At 41.4% G+C, this 16,061-nt stretch overlaps 1 protein-coding gene across 2 annotated transcripts; it reads left to right on the top strand.

Moving 5' to 3' along the window:
* The first annotated feature begins 11,243 nt into the window (after positions 1-11,243).
* LOC134791311 (uncharacterized) lies at positions 11,244-15,683 on the top strand. 2 transcript variants are annotated; one of them, XM_063762324.1, is made up of 5 exons: positions 11,244-11,326; positions 12,264-12,446; positions 13,106-13,225; positions 13,484-13,630; positions 15,253-15,683. In XM_063762324.1, exons 1-5 carry the CDS (start codon positions 11,288-11,290, stop codon positions 15,643-15,645), a joined length of 882 nt encoding a protein of 293 aa, XP_063618394.1. In that variant the 5' UTR covers positions 11,244-11,287; the 3' UTR covers positions 15,646-15,683. The 2 variants fall into 2 exon arrangements, with proteins under 2 accessions (XP_063618394.1, XP_063618393.1); XM_063762323.1 differs by lacking the exons at positions 11,244-11,326; positions 12,264-12,446 and adding an exon at positions 12,462-12,637.
* Positions 15,684-16,061: the final 378 nt, after the last annotated feature.

Genomic DNA, 16,061 nt, shown 5'->3' with positions numbered 1-16,061 from the left:
TATATGACCTTGTGGACCGCGAAGTACCGTACTACAAGTACTTACCTGCGCCTGTTCTCGAGAATGGTCGTGCCACGCTCTATTGGGATCGATCTATCATCACTGACAGGACTATTGTAGCCAATAAGCCTGATATTGTGATAATAGATCGATCGCAACGTCGGGCCGTGCTCATTGACATCACCATCCCCCATGATGAGAATCTCGTGAAGGCCGAGAAGGACAAGTCCAGTAAGTACCTAGACTTGGCTCACGAGATAACCGCCATGTGGGATGTTGATTCGACGATCATTGTCCCGATAGTCGTTTCAGTAAACGGTCTAATAGCGAAGAGTCTCGACCAACACCTTGAGAGACTCTCGCTAGGTGGTTGGATCAAGGGTCAGATGCAGAAGGCGGTGATCTTGGACACGGCGCGGATAGTCCGCCGGTTCCTCTCTCTGCAGCCCTGACCACCGGTAGCTTGGGCCTTGCCCCGCTGCTGGCGGCTCCCTAGGTTAGGTTTTTTATAATGTGTTTATATTAATTTTTATTGTTTTGTAAGTGTTTTTATATTTTACTTTTATATTCATATTATAAAATAACCTAACTTAAGATGAGAAATAAATAAAGAGAATAATAATAATAAAATGCTTTATTGCACACTACAAAAGAAATGGTACAAAAGTATGAACAGGTACAAATATGTAGGTAACAACAGGCGGACTTATCGCTAAACAGCGATCTCTTCCAGACAACCTTCAGATAGTGAGAAGGCGAAACAAATTCAGGTTAACGGGTGGTGCGAAAATAAAACAAATAATAAAAATAAAATACATATACTACAAATATAAGAAATAAAAATATACTACATTTATTACTATATAAACATTATATAAATAACAAATAAATATATACATGACAAAGGAGGCTATAAAACAACAAGGAGTTACAAGAAAAATTTTGAAAAATTTATGAAAGAGACAAATAATGATTTTTTAATAGGCTTTTAAAAATAAAGAGTGATTTAGCACGTTTGATATCAATAGGCAGAGCATTCCACAGCCGGACAGCGCGAAAACTGAAAGAGTTAATGTAAAATTTTGAAGAAGAAGGAGGGGGAACCAGTAGCAGATTTTGAGAGCATCGAATGGAGGAAAGAAATTTAAATTGAGTTTTGAGATAAAAAGAAGTATTGGGATGAAACAGCGTGACATACAGGAGGGAAAGAATATGTATGTTGCGACGGAAACGGATAGGCAACCACTTAAGCTGCGAACGGTAGCTTGATATGTGATCGAATTTACGCAACCCAAAAATAAACCTAATGCAAACATTTTGAAGTCGCTCGAGTTTGTTCAATTGCTCTTCAGTAATGTCTAAATAACAAATGTCTGCATAGTCTAAAATTGGCAGGAGGAGAGACTGAGCAAGCGCAGTTTTAGTGGCGAGAGGCAAGAAGTTACGAATTCGACGTAGGGAACCAACCGTAGCAAAGATCTTTCTGCTCACCTCACTGATCTGCGGAATCCAAGAAAGAGTTCGATCTATGATCACGCCCAGATTTTTAACCTGGTTAGAAAAAGGAATAAGTACCCCATCGAATAAAACACCAGGTAAATTTTCGAAGTCGACCCTTGCTATGCTTCTCGGGCTGCCAATGATAATAGCTTGAGTTTTGGACGGATTAACCTTTAAACCATAGCAAGAGCTCCATTCAGATATGCGTTCTAAGTCGGTGTTAGTGGAATTGATAAGATGGGGTAAATCGTCCAGCGGGCCTTGGGAGTAGATTTGGAGGTCGTCGGCATAGAGATGATAAGAAGAAAGGAGATTTGAAGTAATGGAATTTATGAAAATAGAAAAAAGTAAAGGGGACAGCACGCCGTCCTGTGGAACACCAGCCAGCGTACTGCACCAAGATGAAAATAAAGAATTATCAGCTTTAACCCGTTGCCGACGACCATCTAAGTAGCTGTGAAACCACGCTACTGCTGCCGGAGAAACATTGAGAGAGCGCAATATCCCCAACAAGATGTCGAAATCAACGGTATTGAAAGCGTTGCTAAAATCTAGCAACGTCAATACCGTTAGCATTCGGTTATCCATGCCAGATCGGATATCGTCGGAAATCTTTACTAGTGCGGTGACCGTGCTGTGACCGGAACGAAACCCTGACTGGAGAGGATTTAGGAGAGAGTTTTTATTTAGAAAAGAAGTTAATTGCAACTGCACAAGACGCTCTAAAACTTTTGAGAGGAATGGGAGAATGGATATAGGCCTAAAATCAGAGAAAGAGGACGGGTTAGACTTTTTTGGAAGAGGAATAATGTCAGCGTCTTTCCAGGAGCTAGGGAAACTGCATAAAGAAATTGAATTATTAAAGATATTGGTGATAATGGGAAGAAGGAAGTCAAGTAGAGGGAGTATCATGTTCCGGCCCACACAGTCGACGCCAATAGCATTAGATGTTATGGATAGAACGCTCTTCTCGACGTCACTCTCAGAGAATTCGGTGAAAGAAAACGGAGAAAAATCAGGAGTTGGCGAGGAAGAAAGATAGTTGAGAGTTTTAGCCTTAATCGGACCACTAAATACATTGGAGGAAGAGAAATGTAGGTTAAGATCATTTATGTTAAGGTCGTTGGGTAACGGATTATTTACAGGCTTTCCAACTCCGTAAGATTTTAGACATTTCCAAATTTTAGCTGGTTGAAATACTAAAAGATTCGGGCGTAGCCCGACGTGCGAAGCACGATGTACGCGTTCCAAAGCCGGACGCCTTCGGCGCCCTCATACTAAAAGAGTCGGGCGTAGCCCGACGTACGAGGCTCGCTGTACGCGTTCCAAAGCCGGGCGCCTTCGGCGCCCTCATACTAAAAGAGTCGGCCGTAGCCCGACGTACGAAGCACGATGTACGCGTTCCAAAGCCGGGCGCCTTCGGCGCCCTCATACTAAAAGAGTCGGGCATAGCCCGACGTACGAAGCACGATGTACGCGTTCCAAAGCCGGGCGCCTTCGGCGACCTCATACTAAAAGAGTCGGGCGTAGCCCAACGTACGAGGCCTGATGTACGCGTTTCAAAGCCGGGCGCCTTCGGCGCCCTCATACTAAAAGAGTCCGGCGTAGCCCGACGTACGAGGCTCGCTGTACGCGTTCCAAAGCCAGGCGCCGAAGGCGCCTTCATGCCAAAGGTTGTCGGGCGTAGCCCGATATATGCGGCGCTCTGCGTGCATTTCTGTACTGAGGACGCCCTCGCAAAAGTAATATAAAGTGACTTCAAATATTATTGTAAGTAACGAAATCCTGACCCCAAAATTAATTAAATATAAAATAAGTTCAAAAACTAAAACCCGACTACTGCAAATCGCGCTCTAAAAAGTATGAAACAAGATAGAATTCTTATCTGAAATTATCATAATATAGGAAAAATATATGAGTTATCATTTTTTTATATATTTACAGAGATTCAGAGGATAGCCGTGGTCGTATGCCACTTTACCTTAAAGTTTATAATCGTGGATTCCCTATGTTCAAAGTGCGTGGGGGAAATTCAAGGAGTGATAACGGACCACGACAAAATTGCAACTTTTGTAGGACATCTTCATTCTTCATACTATTTCACGATTGTCAACTGTCAGAGGGCATACCGCAAACCACATTCGACGTGTTGCCTCCCTGTCACACTTATGTACGAATTTAGAAGTGGGAAAGAGAGGCAACACGTCGAAAGTGGTTCGCGGAAGGCCCTCAGATAGTTCGCGTGTCCCAAATCAAAGCGAATAGGGATACAGATCCAAATCGGTGAATCATTATCATATCATTTAGATAGAGTCTGTGCTGAAAGAGAAGAATCGTGGAATGTATGGGGCCCAATACATTCCACGACTCTTCTTTTTCCGAACAGACTCTAAGAAGGAAATGTCGGTTTAATGTGGTTGGTGCCACGGCCCTAAGTTTGCAACAACGTTGTTTAAAGAAGTCCAGTCTTTTGTAGCCATGTTATGTATCAGGCTTCATAAAAAAAACCGGCCAAGTGCGAGTCGGACTCACGCACAAAGGGTTCCGTACCATTACGCAAAAAACGGCAAAAAAAATCACTTTTGTTGTATGGGAGCCCCACTTAAATATTTATTTTATTCTGTTGTTAGTATTTGTTGTTATAGCGGCAACTGAACAGAAATACATCTGTGAAAATTTCATGAGATACAGCCGGAGACAGACAGACGGACAGCGAAGTCTTGGCAGGCGTGGCTCACTCCTCGATTTCGTCGCTTTGCAACAGGTAGCTAAAACCACATCCGTTCCACACCAATTTTCGTGGCTAGCCATAAGCCGCGCGTGTGGCGCTGTCGCCACCTAGCGGCCATATCTGTCCTGATCGTAACAGAATCGTTTTGTTAGAGAGTGAGTCTTCTGTACCTAGTACTATTATTTATTATATATGTGGTCTTGGTAATAGGGTTCCGATTTTACACTTTGGGTTCGGAACCCTAAAAAGTGTTGAATCTCGTCCCTGTAGCGCCAGTAACGATGTAAACATTTTCAGACACCGGTTCTTTCACGAAATTTTCCGAGTCATGCACACAGTAGGTACATTAGGGCGTATTCCTTTCGGGGGTTAACGAACCAGCCCAGATTCTATTAGAGATACCGTCAGTTCCCCGTTCTGGCGGGGATGACGGTAAACTATTAGCGAATTTAAGAATTGCTAGAGTTTTATTATAGGAAAAAAGTAAACCACTTTACATATACATGGCGGTAGGCGGCTTTCTTATTAACAGACATCGTAAATGTTATAGCATTTTTGGTGCAGCGGAGTGGTGTTAACGGAATTGGTATAGATAATTCCAACTGAAATGGTAAATTAAGGTTAATATTAACGTAATTAATGCTAATTAATCGTTAGGGTTGAAATTGTTTACACCAATTCCGTTAACACCACTCCGCTGCACCGAAAATGCTATAAAATTTACGATGTCTGCTTATTAATAATAAGGTTAGGTGGGGATGAGGATTTCATACATGTGATAGTCTTACAGTTTTGAATGATTCGCGGTTGGTTTCACTAGACTTAGGGCAGATATAGACGATCTCGCATCGATATAAAGACAAAATGTGATAGTCTTACCTCAGCTTACATTACCAGTTTTTATCACTGTCTGTACTTTTTTCCAACAGTCAACTAATATGTGATCATTCAGCTCATTCTTATCAAGAAGTGGGTCTAATTTAGCTTGCAAAGCTTTGATTATAGATTTAAAGACAACGGCTTACAGATGTACTGTATAATTATTTTCCATCGTATTTTCACGTATTTCAGTCAGTCTCGGCACACCCCGGACACTGGCGATCAAATGTATGAAACAAACGCGTTCCTACGCACACAGTCTAAGCTAGTGTAGGTGAACGCGTACCATGCTTGTGTGAGTGAGATAAGACGTGCTAGGGTTCCCGCCATTTTGTTGACAAGTTCGATGACCTCAATTACCCAAAACTCATTGCGCGAATTAGGAAGAAATAAGAATCATATTATGCTGTAAGGTGGGTATCTAAGCTCGATTTATACAATAGTTTCCTATTTTGAATCAGTATAAACGAAGTAACAACATTTTTGTAAGGAAATTCATGCCAACAAAATATTACGTAAGTTGAAAATATGATTTTTTGTTCATATAGATATTGTGTTGTTTTCAGTGTGATCTGATAGGTTTAGGTCTAAAACAGATAGGGTAAAAGAAATACTAAACATAAGTACCTATTGTAAGTTGGTATTCTACTAAAACATAAAACACTTTAAAAATAACTGGGTATGTACTTGCCTTGATTCATACAATGGGAATCTGTGGAACTTTCTTTTAGTTTTGTCGTTTATAGAGCTTAAACAACCGTACACTACACAGCACAACACACGCCCATTACAAAAGGATTTATAAATATTTCATCATCATCATCATCATCTCAGCCATAAGACGTCCACTGCTGGACATAGGCCTCCCCCTTGGACCTCCATACGTGCCGGTTGGAAGCGACCCGCATCCAGCGTCTTCCGGCGACCTTAACAAGATCGTCTGTCCATCTTGTGGGTGGACGTCCTACGCTGCGCTTGCTAGTCCGTGGTCTCCACTCGAGCACTTTTCGACCCCATCGGCCATCTTCTCTGCGTGCAATGTGGCCTGCCCATTGCCACTTCAGCTTGCTAATCCGGTGGGCTATGTCGGTGACTTTAGTTCGTCTACGGATCTCCTCATTTCTGATTCGATCACGTAGAGAAACTCCGAGCATAGCCCTCTCCATAGCTCGTTGAGCGACTTTGATTTTTGAGATGAGGCCGATAGTGAAAGACCACGTTTCGGAGCCGTAAGTCATCACTGGTAACACACATTGTTTAAAGACTTTCGTCTTGAGGCACTGAGGTATGTCGGACGAAAAGACATTACGTAGTTTCCCGAACGCTGCCCAACCGAGTTGGATTCGGCGGTTGACCTCTTTCTCGAAGTTGGACCTACCTAATTGGACTACTTGTCCTAGGTAGATGTACGAGTCAACAACTTCGAGTACCGAGTTCCCAACAGAGACTGGGATGGGCACAACATTGGCATTTGACATAAGTTTCGTCTTGTCCATGTTCATTTTCAAGCCCACCCGTTGTGAAACTCGGTTGAGGTCATCGAGCATCATGCTGAGTTCCTCCATCGACTTTGCCATGACTACGATATCGTAAATATTTATGATTTGTTTAATATTTTACGTGGCCTCCGCTCTACGCACCGCGTCGTCTCGTCCTTGCCAGCCGGTAACTGAGAGGTAACCGAGAGCGGGTGGGCGGCACTTTCAACGGGAGGCAGGGAGTGTCCATACTGTACGTTAGTACTATTTATTATACTGTGGTCTCGGTACAAAAAATACAGAGGTTGAATGAAGTAAGTCAAGTTAGCTAATACGTACGTTAGACACGTAGGTAGGAACTTTTCCGAGAAAATACGATGGAAAACAATTACGCACTCCAGCTGTACATAGTGGAACTAAATAAAAGCTTGTAAAAATATATAGAGATTTCGACTTGATTTAACCCAGTGCCATCGACTGTACTGTCTAAACTGTGCCCATAATAGATAGCCAATCTGGAGCCCCCATTTTACGCACGGGGGTCAATTAAACCTTTTCGTTATCTTTTCCAAGGGTTTGTGCACAAATCACGCGAGGTGTTTTCGGCTACTTTTTGACTCCCCCTCCCCCTTGGTGATATTTGGTGAGGTTTTTGGCTACCCCCTCCCCCCCACAACCTCACGTGTATTTTTTTGAAATTTTTTCATTCGACCAAACCCGACACGGCGGGAAGAAGTTGATATCTGGCGGGAAAAAAAATAAGAAATTTGAACCTTATGTAATTTTATTTTAAGTTTAAATTCCTTAAGTAGAATATCTCGAGATTCTCGAGTTATCAACTTCTTCCCGCCGTGTACGGAAATAGACTCGCTATTTTGAAGTGCAGAGTGAAGATTTATGTTTAACGAAACCGAGAAAAAGTATCTACTGATGTTGTAGGTTTTTTTTTTCTTAGTTTCGTTTACTGTAGAAAAATACACGTGATGTTTCCTTATACCCCCTCCCCCAACGTGATCTATCGTGATTTTTTCGTGACTCCCCCTCCCCCTATCGAACCTCGCGTGATTTGTGCACAAGCCCCAAGATAACAACGCCATCGATTGTAAGCGGAAATAGCGGGCATATATTTCAGATGCCAATAAGGTTGTAAATGTTGTAATGATGGTTCACTCACACGTTTACGGTATGGCGCTGGTGGTTACAGGAAAGTAGTGTACCTACACCTTAATTTTTAGGGTTCCGTACCCAGAGGCTAAAAACGGGATCCTATTACTAAGAATCCACTGTCTGTCTGTCTGTCTGTCTGTCACCAGGTTGTATCTCATGAATCGTGATAGCTAGACCGTTGAAATTTTCTCAGATGACATATTTCTGTTGCCGCTATACCTAACAACAAATACCAAAAAACAGAATAAAATAAATATTTAAGTGGGGCTCCCATGCAACAAACGTGTTTTCTTTGCCGTTTTTTGTGTAATGGTACGGAACCTTTCGTGCGCGAGTCTGACTCGCACTTGGCTGGGTTTTTTACAAACTTCAAACTAAAAACAAAACTAAATTCAGTGGGGTGTTTTGTTACGGTATTGATCCCTTGATCAAAAAACTTTCTGTTGCCTTCTGGAGCAAAACATACCAGAAAAATCAACGTAAGACGGCCCCCAAAAAGGTAGACCAACTAGATAGTTGGTGTTGCCAGTTTTTTTTTATATACCACGTCACTGTAGCCTATAGACGTATGCAACTCCAGGGGTGTACATGGGCGTTGCTGACCCTTTATAAACCTGTTTAGCCCCTCGAAAACCTCGGCAGGGAGCTCATTCCACAGCCGGAGCGTCCGCGGGAGGAAATTTCTCTTAAACTGCACAGTAGGTAAGTACTTCACGCTTTCTTAGGTTGGTTCTAAGAAGTGTTGTATGAGATGTGGTAGGAAAAATATGTTTACTTTATCTATACAATGGAATGAAACAAAAAAAATATTTCTAAGTAGGAGCGTAGTGATTTAATAGGTCGCCCAGTTCAATTTTCATTATATGTCATAGTGATATACTTAGGTAATTAGGTATAGTAGGTATCGTATCAATGTGCAGATTGTTTTTTTATATTAATTAATCTTTTATTATCATTTAATTTATATACATATCAATAACACATAAGTTTTCAGTTATGAGTGTTATGACACCAAAACACTTGCATACTAACACAACAAAATGTATAGGATATATGTAAAAAAAACATAAAATTTAAAAGAAAATAGAAAAACCGGGCAAGTGCGAGTCGGACTCGCGCACGAAGGGTTCCGTACCATAATGCAAAAAAAAGCAAAAAAAAACGGTCACCCATACAAGTACTGACCCCGCCCGACGTTGCTTAACTTCGGTCAAAAATCACGTTTGTTGTATGGGAGCCCCACTTAAATCTTTATTTTATTCTGTTTTTAGTATTTTTTGTTATAGCGGCAACAGAAATACATCATCTGTAAAAATTTCAACTGTGTAGCTATCACGGTTCGTGAGATACAGCCTGGTGACAGACAGACGGACGGACGGACGGACAGCGGAGTCTTAGTAATAGGGTCCCGTTTTACCTTTTGGGTACGGAACCCTAAAAAAGACAGACTAGACTCAGTTTCCTAATTATCTTCAAAACTTCGATAGCATCTTAAGCTTAGTCCGTAGTGCCTACGAAGCGAATGATTCTGGGTTCGCATCCAGTTGAGGCTAGAATAGTTAGAAATAGGGTAAAAGGGGATTAGTTGTTATAGAAGCAGACTATGCTATGTATAACAAGTTTTATACTAATTATAAAAAACTATACAACCTCGCCTTACTCGTAATGAGAGGCAAATACCTGTTATATTATAATATAGGCATGCATTCGGAATTTCGGCAGGCGTATACGCGTCCCGCTTCAAAAACTTTACGGGCCTGATTTAGTTAAATTATGTTTTATCCCTTTCTTACAAATACATAAGTCAAAATTACAGATAAGGACAAACGATTATTTGCTAATTGAGGTTGGTATGAGGGAGGTGAGGTTTGTATCACGGTTCATGAAATACAGCCTGGTGACAGACAGACGGACGGAGACGGACAGTGGATTCTTAGTAATAGGGTCCCGTTTTTACCCTTTGGGTACGGAACCCTAAAAATTATCATCTGACGTCACATGAATGTTAAATTAAAATTTAAAAATAACAATTTGATTTATAAATAAGAAATAACATAGCAAGCTTATTTCCTTGAAATTATATCGATATTATCACACTTTGCAAAATATTGGTTATAGCCAATTCAACTAAAAATTTACATTTGTACAGTCATGTGTAAAAATATGGGTGCACTCATCATACTCAAAAATATGTCCCATAGCTCTTATGTCAGCGTATTAAGAACTATGGGACATATTTTTGAGTAAGTTGTATGCACCCATATTTTTACACTTGACTGTACGATTAATGTCCACGCACGCCACACAGCGCTATAAACGCGAAAATCGAAGTTCGCAAATTGCGGGCATCTTTCTCTGTCACTCTAATTACGCCTTCATTGGAGTAAAAGAGAAAGATCCCCGCAATTATCGAATTTCGGTTTTCGCGGTAGGCCCCCAGGTTTCTGATTCGTGCTTTGATATGGCGCCATTCATTTATTACGTAAGACGATTTAGGGCGGGAGGGGGGTCGAACATAATATATCTTATTTTTTCTAACAAGGGGAAGGGAGGGGGTTTTCATAGTTCTTACGTAAGATCACAAAGATGCAATTTATTTAATTTCTATTATGACGTTTAAAATAATCCCATCAAAAACATTACATGTAAAAAGATGCAAGTCTCGCAAGGCAATTCTTCTACTACAAAAAAGTTTTGAGATGTTATGTAAAACCAAGTCGGTTGTTTTAGTCAGTGCCAGGGGGTGTTAAACCGTATCAATAAGATATCTTTAATTTTTAATAATATATACGTGCGTCTTTGTTTTGCTCGACTTGGCGGGGGCACTGCCGTGCCCCCAGATACTTCTACATTCTCTATGCTATTAAACATGGTGCAGAGTTAGCTTAAACAGGCTCCAGCCGGCCTAGCCAAGGTTACAATCGCTATCGCTTCGACAGCGAAAAGCATTATGGCTCTCTATCACTCTTCCATATTAGCGCGACAGTGACAGTTGTGTTTCGATCGCTACAGAGCGTAAGCGATTGGCATCTTTGCTACGCGGCCAGTACCTTTGTAGGTACAAAAATGTTTTATAGTTGGTCAAGCAGATCTTGTCAGTAGAAAAAGACCGCATATTTGAAAAATGTAGGCGCGAAGGGATATCGTCTCATAAAAAAATTAAATTTCGCGCCTTTTTCTACTGACAAGATTTGCTTGACCATCTATATTTTTTAAATAGACTCTAAAACAAACCAAACGTGTACTCATTTTTTTCCTTTAGATTCTTACGTAATATATGGTAATATAGGGGGGAAGGGGTCAGCCTATTCTTATTTTTTCTTACATATTATGCAAGGGGATCAAAAAATGGCAAAAATCGTCTTACATAATAAATGAATGGCGCCTATTTGAGAACAGAATTAAAAACATACAATATTTTTATCAGACATAAGAATAACAAAGATAATTAGGTCAGGGGGCAGTGGCCCCCAAATCATCAGTCTACGCACGACGGTTTTATAGATAGGTCTGTAACTGCAAATTTGTGAAAATGTGGTTAAAAATTGTGCTACTTGTTTTTGGTGTTACGGTAAGTAACATTTTGCGGAAACGTTATAAAATAAATTAGAACATATTAGACGAATAGATTTAAATCATTTATTTACAAACAAGATAAATACAGTGGTATTACTAACGAAATTAAAAACTAGCTTAGATCTAAAATAGGCCCTTGAGGCGTACCAAAGATGCTGGCGGCATTTCCTCGCTGTATCGCAATGCTGATACGTTTTGCGAGGTTCCCCAGTTACGTCAACCAGACGCTTCGCGATTTCTGCGAACAACTTGTGCGCGTTGGGATCCCATGGACCTAGAGTTTCAACTCCAAATGGTACAAAATGGTACTTTCTACCGAGGCTCTTATATTTGTTACGTAATAAATTTGGATAGTTATAGTTATTATAGTTTTTGAATGGATAGTTGTATTAGTCGATATTACAGTTGTGTTAGGGTCCGTCAAAGCTAACTGTGCAACGACTTGGTATGCGGTTGAGTGGTCACGTGCAAATGACACCATACACGTCAAATTACAACGAAAATATGACGTTGTCAGTGGCAGTGCTTGACTTTGGCGCTGCCAAGTTTCTTGGGTACTTATTTCATCAACATGAGTTCAACAACGACACGACGTATCGTGTAATTGTGGGTTGGCCCTTACGAGGTCAGGGAAATTCCCGCCGTAACATAGCCGTTGTCAGTGTCTGAATAGTTTTCATTTAACGTTAGGTAATTTTTCTAAAGTAATAGTGAATTTATGAGAGAAGCGACTAATGCAACTATCGCTTTCGGTTGGAAACCGTCGGATGGAAACCGTGGCTTCGAGCATGTGTAGGTGACTCAAACAACGAAACGTCGGAAAGGAGTTAAGACGAAGTTTGGGAAAATTTGTCTCTGGATATAAAGAGGGAGGCGTGGCCTGAGGTACCTTCTGCCTTAAGACAATAACAATGTTTAAAAAAAAATTCCAGGCTTCTAGATCGCTAGATGTCGGTGGGGTGCTCTCAGGCAACCGGATGGGGGGAGTTCCCCTGGGCGTCTCCTTGAGCGAGGGCGAGCTGGACGTGGAAGGGGTCTGCAGCAAACAGGGTGTGGCTTGCCTGAACTGCTCGCTGGCTATCAAGTGTGTGATACTGCCAGTTGGATGGCTAAAGGTTTGTGCTCTTTTAGCTCGCTAGATGTCGGTGGGGTGCTCTCAGGCAACCGGATGGGGGGAGTTCCCCTGGGTGTCTCATTGAGTGAGGGCGAGCTGGACGTGGAAGGGGTCTGCAGCAAGCAGGGTGTGGCTTGCCTGAACTGCTCGCTGGCTATCAAGTGTGTGATACTGCCGGTTGGATGGCTAAAGGTTTTTTTTTACAAACTCACCTGCAATAATTTACCTTTCTCACTCGTAATGATATTGCCAGGGAAATTACGGAATACCAACGACCAGAGTCCAGAGTTACTCTTCAAAATCATCTATCAGACTGGTCTATAATAGATCACTATAACATATCACACATGTCTGTGTACTCGTACTTGGAGATTGTATTAACATCATTCATTTGAATTATTCTTGTTACTTTAAAATTTATTTGCTTGGTTCAGATCTTCATGACTAACTTTATATTATGTCTATTGTTGTGTATGTAATGTATGTATGTTCGCAATAAAGTCAAAAACTACTTAACGGATTTTCATGCGGTTTTCTCTTATCAATAGAGTGATTTTGAGGGTTTTGTGTAACCCGTGCAAAGCCGGGCGGTTCGCTAGTGATTAAATAGAATATGTTAAAGTAAGTTGATTTAAAAGACACTACCTGTCTGATTTACAGGTCCCGTTGGAATCATGCGGGGAAGGTATGACTTGCAACGCTCACCTCGGTGGTTGCTCCGACCAGCACGTGCCTGAATGCGACTTTGCCACCAGCGAATATCAACACTCGTGTGAACAGGTACCATGTATTTCGCTATCGTTGTTTTGAGTAAAATTGTCCATAATACCCTCACTTTTGGTGTCATAGTTATCGCTACTAGGCTGTGGAATCGCGAAAATTAAATAGGTAAGTAACCACCGTTTACGTTTTATCGTAGGTATCAATTACTTAAAACAATTTAAATAAGCAATTTAACTATATTTTTTTGCCTAAGCAGTCATTTGAAGAAAAACATAAAGTTGGAATAGCATAATATACCTGGCTTTATTTTTACAGATTGGCATGTTTCCCGATGCCCACGACTGCAGAAAGTTCCACATCTGCTCGCCTCCCGAACACAGTCCTTCTGGTAGACCAGCAGACCACCGCACCGCGCTGTGCCCGAGACACTATGGCTATAATCCGGCGACTGCTCAGTGCTCGGTAAGGGAAGTTTTAATTATAGATTCTCTTCTGAAGACCTAACAATAGACCGGCAGACCACCGCGCCCCAGATACCAAATATCATCTACCTAGTCAGTTCAGTGGTTGAAAGTATAACAGAAAAACTTTTGATGCTCGCTTTCTGAAGACTGCCCTAGTGATATCACCACCCTAGTGACTGAGCCGATATTTGTCCTAGACGCTACGATAAACTAACGTTTACTCAGTTATAATATAAGCACAGAATAAATAATAGTACTACCTACTGTACAGAAAAGAAACTTCCTACAAAACAGAAGTTTGATCGCGGTTCAGGGTCGAATCATGCTGTCCCTTTCTAATATATGGCACTATCCCTTTCTGCTATTTAGGGTTGTCAAAATTCAAGCCATTATCTTATCTGTGGTCGGCCACGCAAAGGGACGTCAAGTTGTGTCAACCCTTATAATTGCTCCGACCAATGCTGAGCCGAACGGAGTTTGCCCGAAGTCAGGAGTTTCGCACCCCATATAAGAAATGTTCTACAACATCTGCTTACCTCTCTCTTGAAGTATAATATTAGATTAATGATAACTAACCGAGCTATAGAGACGAATAGTTGATGAAATGGGAGATACCTTTATATCCCCGAACAAATCGATAATCTACCCGAACTATATTAATAATAGCAGACATATTCCGCGGTCGCATTACCTGCATAGCGACACGCAGCTAATTCAGAATCCCCTGAGATTCCGCGCATTAATCCGACATGCCACTTGCGATGCGATACAATACGTCTATTTCAGGCTTAGAGCATTTAGTAACTGGAGATGTCATCGCTGTCATTTTCTTTACGAAACAGTCTGCCGATTTTTGCGGGAGATGGGACGTCAAATGTATTGCTATTTCTACGTGATTTGTACGTAACGTACAAAATAGCCATGTCAGTCCATACAAAAGTTTGCACAATTGTGCAGGTTTTTCGGCAGAGGGGTAAGCTCTTAATGGCCACTCCAGTTATTAAATGCTCTAAGATTTCAGGTAACTGTTAATTTAGATTATCCAGTTAATTTATATGTTGTTAAATTATTATAGTCAACGGAAGGACATTTGCACAACGCATTGACACTTCACCTCTTGTCTGTATATATAAGGATCCTGACCTTCTTGCATTTATTTCGAGAATGTTTTTTTCTCCTCTATACAGCACAACCCAGGGTACCAGTTTTGACCACCACAAACATACTTGAAAGGCTAAATTGATGTCCGGTATATGTCTTTGCTTATTTCACGTTAGACCGGGCCGGGGCCGGGCTGGAGCTTCCGGCGCTTCGTTTTCTATGGAAAGCACCACGTGACTGATCAGCCGTCATAGAAAATGACAAGTCGGACGCCTCGGCCCGGGCCCGGCCCGGTCTAGCGTGAGTCATCATTTAATCTGGAATAGGTACTAAATATTTACTAATATTGAATTAGAAACCCAGATAATTCATTAATGTGACAGGAGTTTTATATCTGTATCAGTTTCGATACAGACGCTTTAACTATTGTTTCTTAGGCATGAAAAGGTCCAGTATTTTAAAATTACTTATTACTTGTAACGATTTAATACTCATCCAAGCATTTGCTATATCTTTCAGATTCCACTGAAAGACGGCCAATGCGACAAGAGACCCGTACCCAGCTGCACCAAAATCGGCCAAACGGGCGTTCTTCCCGGCAGCGCTAACCATTACTACGTCTGTCGCATGAAGTACAGCAGCCTCCAACCACAAATATTCCTGTGCCCCCATGGCTGGTACTTCCTCGACGGCTTCTGCAGACCAGAACCTGACGTCAAATGCACCACTGAAGCTACCACTGTAAAAGCGACCGAAGTGTCTAGATTAGAGAGTTTCTTTTCCACTGAGAAGGCCAGCACGTACAAGCCAGATACCTTCTTGGCTGACAAGTTTGATTTGGCTAATTATGAGGTTGCTGATGATGAACAAAGAGTCACGGCAGATTCCTGGGAGAATAATGTTTCTTGGTAGAGGTATCTTGGAATTAGTTGTTAAGATGAATATCCCAGTACTAGACAACGCCTCAATAGTTGACACCTCCAGTCTTAACTCATACACAATCGGATGGCAGAGTAACGCAACGTATTACGTAGGCGAACAACACGCGAACGCGAAGCGAAGGGATGCGGCGCGGGGTGAATCAATCCTTTGATACCTATAGAAGTGTCCTTGGGCGATCCTACATGGGCGATCTCATGGTCTAATAAAACATGGTCTTCTATTCCCAGAGTGACACGGGCCTACGTCATAATAACATTGCCACTTTATTTCAACATAACATGTTACATGGGTACATTATACCTATGGTTAATAAGTTAAAATATTTCTTTATAATTTTATAATTTTCATTTATATGTATTTTATCTTAAATTTCACAATAACACGTC

Source organism: Cydia splendana, chromosome 6 (genome assembly GCF_910591565.1).
Source record: "Cydia splendana chromosome 6, ilCydSple1.2, whole genome shotgun sequence".
In the NCBI taxonomy this organism is placed as follows: Eukaryota; Metazoa; Arthropoda; class Insecta; order Lepidoptera; family Tortricidae; genus Cydia; species Cydia splendana.
The sequence above is the reverse complement of the archived record's forward strand: the minus strand, read 5'-3'. Positions and strand labels throughout refer to the sequence as shown.

What these genes read in the sequence shown, in the direction of transcription:
- LOC134791311 (XM_063762324.1), top strand. Translation starts at nt 11,288, where the DNA reads ATGTGGTTAAAAATTGTGCTACTTGTTTTTGGTGTTACG. An exon ending in TACTTGTTTTTGGTGTTACG is followed by an intron (nt 11,327 to 12,263) that starts GTAAGTAACATT and finishes AAAAAATTCCAG; the next exon opens with GCTTCTAGATCGCTAGATGT. An exon ending in CGGCGACTGCTCAGTGCTCG is followed by an intron (nt 13,631 to 15,252) that starts GTAAGGGAAGTT and finishes TATATCTTTCAG; the next exon opens with ATTCCACTGAAAGACGGCCA.